Here is a 4,505-nt window from a genome sequence, read left to right on the forward strand (position 1 = left end):
GATTAGTATCTGAATATTAACATGGGGAGTTAAATAAGGTTTAATGGAAGAATTTCGAAATTGAACTGAGGAGTGCAGTTATGAATTTTTAGTGGAATAATTCGTAATTTATTATGGTAGTATTAATTCGGATATTTCGAATTAAGTCCATAATAGGAAGCCTCGCTAATTAAATATTATGGTCCCTGCTGTGCCCGAATAATTAAGAATTAAATAAAATTATATTTCTTGGTGGAAAAGGAAGACCCTACAGGTTTAGGAAAATGTTTTAAACCCTAAAACCTGTGGCTATATAAAGGGGTCTTATTCCATAAGGAGGCTATGGGTTTTACTACACGATTTTCCTTGAAGAAATTAACCCACACGAATTTCGCTAATTTCGGGCATTATTCGGGTCACACAGCAGAAGACTGTGGAACTGGAGGACGGGCTCGTGGACGATTTCGCTCTTACTTGAAAGCTCTTTTCGCGATCACAGTCACGCTTCAAGAGATAAGTATCGATTTTATGTTCGATTAAAATCTGTGATTATGTGTTGTTTATATTACATGCAAGTGATTCTGGCTATTTACTTCCGCTGTTTATACCTGTTTCCCATCAGCTTTGTCCCCAGTAATGCCAAAATAAAGTGAAAATACCTTTGAAGAAGTGAAGAAAAGAAGTTGACTAAGGATAATGTATAATAATTAGGGAGTTCGGAAGCTCGATCGAATATCGAGCTCGATTTTACCCGAATACAATACTACTTGAAACTTGTTCCAGTTAGGCACTTCTTGCTGAGTTGGCACATAGAGCGAGTTTTGCCAATTTAGACGTGTGAAGAGCAAAAAAAAATAGATTTTTTGTTTTTTCCCCTATTTATTTCCTTCTTCTTCTTCTTCTTTTTGCTCTCCACCACCATTTCCACCATTGCCTCCTCCACTTTTACCATTATTGTGCCTCCACCATTGATTTAGCTTGAAAGTTTGAACAACAATTGTCTGTGTTGATTGAAACTAAAGTGAGATCATGTTCTTCATTTGAAATCGAAACATCATTAATGGGGTCTTTAGAAAGCTTGAAGGTTTAAAATGGGTTACTTGATTTGATAAAAATTTGAGAAATTAATGTTGGGGTTGTCTTCGGGTCGTCGTGGGGAATCTTTAACTGAAGTTATAACAAATTTGGAGGAGTTTCTCTTAAAATTTTGGATTAAAATCATGGTCGGAACAAAAATACACGTGAAGATCTGATTTCTAGAACACCGATGTGTCCTTTTAAAAAAAAATAATGTTATCCTTTTCTGATTGGGTGTAAATTAAGATTTACTTTTCTTTCTAGAATGTAATTTTTATTTTATTTATTAAATAGATTTAACATAGTTTTTCCTTTTTTTAACTCAAAATGATATATGTCCTCATTTTATTCGTCATTTGTCACGTCAGCAGCAAGTATATTGCACACACTTTGTAAGTTTCGCTAATTGTCAAAACAATGTCTAATTGGAATAAAGTTCGGGTAGTTTAAATAAAAAAATTGTGCCAACTCTAAGTATGCTCAGCCATTTTAAAAAAGAGAAATTTTTTACACATAAAAAATATTCTTAAATCATGTATGGCTTTTATGATTATACGAAGTATATATATTAATGATAAAATAAAAACTTAAAATTAAATTTTTTTTCTAAATTTGAATATGTTTTTTAACAACTAAAAAGAAATTAGTGCTATATAAAATAGAACGATAAGAAAATTGGTCTCCAGTATCTACCAGATTACTAGCTAGTAATATTTTCATTTGCTTAATGCTTTCTTTGTTTCCAAATATTGAACGTGTTAAGTTAATCAACAACTTCGGATATTATTCTTTCTTTGCATTTTTATAAAAAATTGCGAAGCAAAGTAGAGTAGAGCAGCAAAACGACCGATTCCTATCACGGTGATAGCAGAATAACCGAAGTTATTTAGAAACAGAGAACTAAAAGCAAGAAAGACTAGATTTTAGCAAAATGGGCCGATGCTACTGCAAATGGAGAAATGTCAAAGTAATTGCCAAGTGCATTGTCGCAACAAATAGAAGAACAAGATGTAGGGCGATATTTCAAGAAGGAATGCCGAGTCAAGCTCAAATTTGACATCAATCTCAGGTTTTACACCCGTTTGATCGATGTTGATACATGCTTTAATATGAAAAAATCTAGTTATGGTTGAAAACTCAACGATGATGAAGCAATAATTTTCCAGCCTCTTTTCTTCTGCTCTTTTGCAACCCCAATATAATCTTAACAAATATTGGAGGGTTTTACCTCCTAATTATTATCATGCATGTTTTCCTTTATGCTCCTTTTGGCAATTATTGTCATAGTACCTGAGACATACTTTCATTGTCAATCCATTTTCATCAACAAAAAAACAAATCATTGTCAGTTTTCTCACCATAATAAATATGAATGTTATTTTTACTTTAATTAAGAGCTGGTATGGTCCATTGAATATTTGACTACCTACCACCACTCATACTCATCTTCTCCACACATGAATGCCGTTAGGTGCTTATTTATTCATTGTGGTTATTGATATGTTGCATAATCAATAATGTTATTCAGCTACCCTTCCATGGAACAACTGTAAATTAAATTACTAAAAATTAACCAACACATACCAGTATACAGCAGTACTAATACCTATCAGTCCTATCATGATACACATTTAAACGAATCTACTGCTTTAATTTCAACTTGATTTATATGTACATATGCAAAAAAGATTAAATGCAAATATGATTAAACTCGTGCTGAATTCACTAACTTTGAATCCTAAATTCACTTGTTGCGAAGAATCATCATAAACCAAGAAGTCGACCACCGATTTCATCAAGACCTTGGCTTTCTCGGAGGTTTGGTTATATAAATGGAAGACATGATCCTCCCCTTCTATCTCCTTTATTCCAACTTCACCTTTCCACCCACTTTTCTTCAGCGTTTCGTAATAAGTCCAAGCCCTGTCTCTCAAAAAATCTTTGCCTGCAGTACAAACTAAAATCTTGGAGCAATTCAACTTCGACAGCAACCTAGGATGAGCTGCTGGATTGAATCTTGGATCATAAATCCCAGTGGTTTTTGGGCATAAATACGTCCAAAGTGTATCGGGCTTATCGTTGCCAAAATAGGGATCAACAAGTATCATTCCAACTATGGAAGGGAGAAAATGACTTTCCTCACTTGCCCGATCCATCATGTTATGAGCAATATTAGCCCCAGCGCTATCACCGGCCAGAAAAACTCGTGAAAAATCGGCATGTTCTTTGAGCCAAGGCTCTGTCCCTTGCTCAACCCATTTCATTACAGCCCAAGAATCATCATAACACGCTGGGATTGGGTGCTCTGGTGCTAATCTGTAATCAATGGATACAGCAACTGCATTACTCTCAGCTGTTAGTTTGTGAAGGTAGCTATCATACATGGGAGAAGAAGCTGACCCAGTGCAAAATCCGCCCCCGTGAATGTAAATAAGCAGAGGAAATTTCTGGTTTTTTCCACTGATTTTGGGAAGGTAAAGACGCGCTGATACGTTCTGTTCAGGCAAAATGGTTACATCTTTGGATTGGACCCCTGTTTCGGGATTGTACGATGAAGGCACAAACTTGGCCGCTTGATACCTGTGAATAGTTCCATCAGTATCAACCTTAAAAAAGGGATAGAAGTTCTGAGCTTTCCCCGCAGTCGAACTGATATATAGGCAAATAATCAGAAATGGTAAAGGAAAACGAAGATGAGTCAAATTTTGTGCCATTGTGTTATTAAAGGAGACGAGTGGACGGGCATTCCAACTGCAGTAGATTTTATTGAACTTGTTTGTGACCCGAGTACTGAGGTGTGGTGGAATAATCGCGCGGCAGATTTGGTACCACATATCATTAATGAAAAAAATGAAATATCTAAATTAAAGAATTTTGAAATATTATAACAATGTCTTTTTAGAAACATGTCATATAAAATGGAATGGCTATTGATAAAGGTTCCCAGTTGTTGAATGAGATAGGGTGTACATGGATCGGGTTGGTTCGGATTTTTTTAAAATCAAACCAAACCAATTATATCGGTTTGGATTGGTTCGGTTTTGTCGGATTTTTTGTTACATGAATATTATTTCAATCTTGCATTATTAAAGTTATAGATAAAATTTTGATAAGTGAATATATGCTTACTAAAAATTAATTAAAAAATAACAAACATATGATCTATTAAAGTGATCTTATGGGAGAATTTTTCTTAGTAACACATAATAGTTTATTTTTTTAGTCGTCTACCAATAATATTTGGTTGATGTACGCTTTCAGGGTTACTCTAGCGTTGAACACCCTCCACTTCCAACCAAGAGATTGTGAGTTCGAGTCACCCCAAAAGTAAGGTGAGGAGTTCTTGGAGGCAGGGAGCCGAGGATCTATCGGAAACAGCCTCTCTACCCCAGGGTAGGGGTAAGGTCTGCGTACACACTACCCTCCCCAAACCCCACTAGTTGGATTAT

General features: G+C 35.2%; 1 protein-coding gene across 1 annotated transcript; it reads right to left on the reverse strand.

Moving 5' to 3' along the window:
* Positions 1–2,222: 2,222 nt before the first annotated feature.
* LOC104108789 (probable carboxylesterase 2) lies at positions 2,223–3,860 on the reverse strand. Its single transcript, XM_070184987.1, has 2 exons — positions 2,787–3,860; positions 2,223–2,346 (listed from the first exon to the last, which is right to left on the reverse strand). The coding sequence occupies exons 1-2, from the start codon at positions 3,768–3,770 to the stop codon at positions 2,338–2,340; spliced, it is 993 nt and encodes a 330-aa protein (XP_070041088.1). The 5' UTR covers positions 3,771–3,860; the 3' UTR covers positions 2,223–2,337.
* Between the last annotated feature and the right edge of the window lie 645 nt (positions 3,861–4,505).

This window comes from Nicotiana tomentosiformis, chromosome 1 (genome assembly GCF_000390325.3).
Source record: "Nicotiana tomentosiformis chromosome 1, ASM39032v3, whole genome shotgun sequence".
Lineage (NCBI taxonomy): Eukaryota > Viridiplantae > Streptophyta > Magnoliopsida > Solanales > Solanaceae > Nicotiana > Nicotiana tomentosiformis.

Bases quoted from the DNA above. Each gene is read 5' to 3' on its own strand.
- LOC104108789 (XM_070184987.1), bottom strand. From the start codon at position 3,770: ATGGCACAAAATTTGACTCATCTTCGTTTTCCTTTACCATTTCTGATT.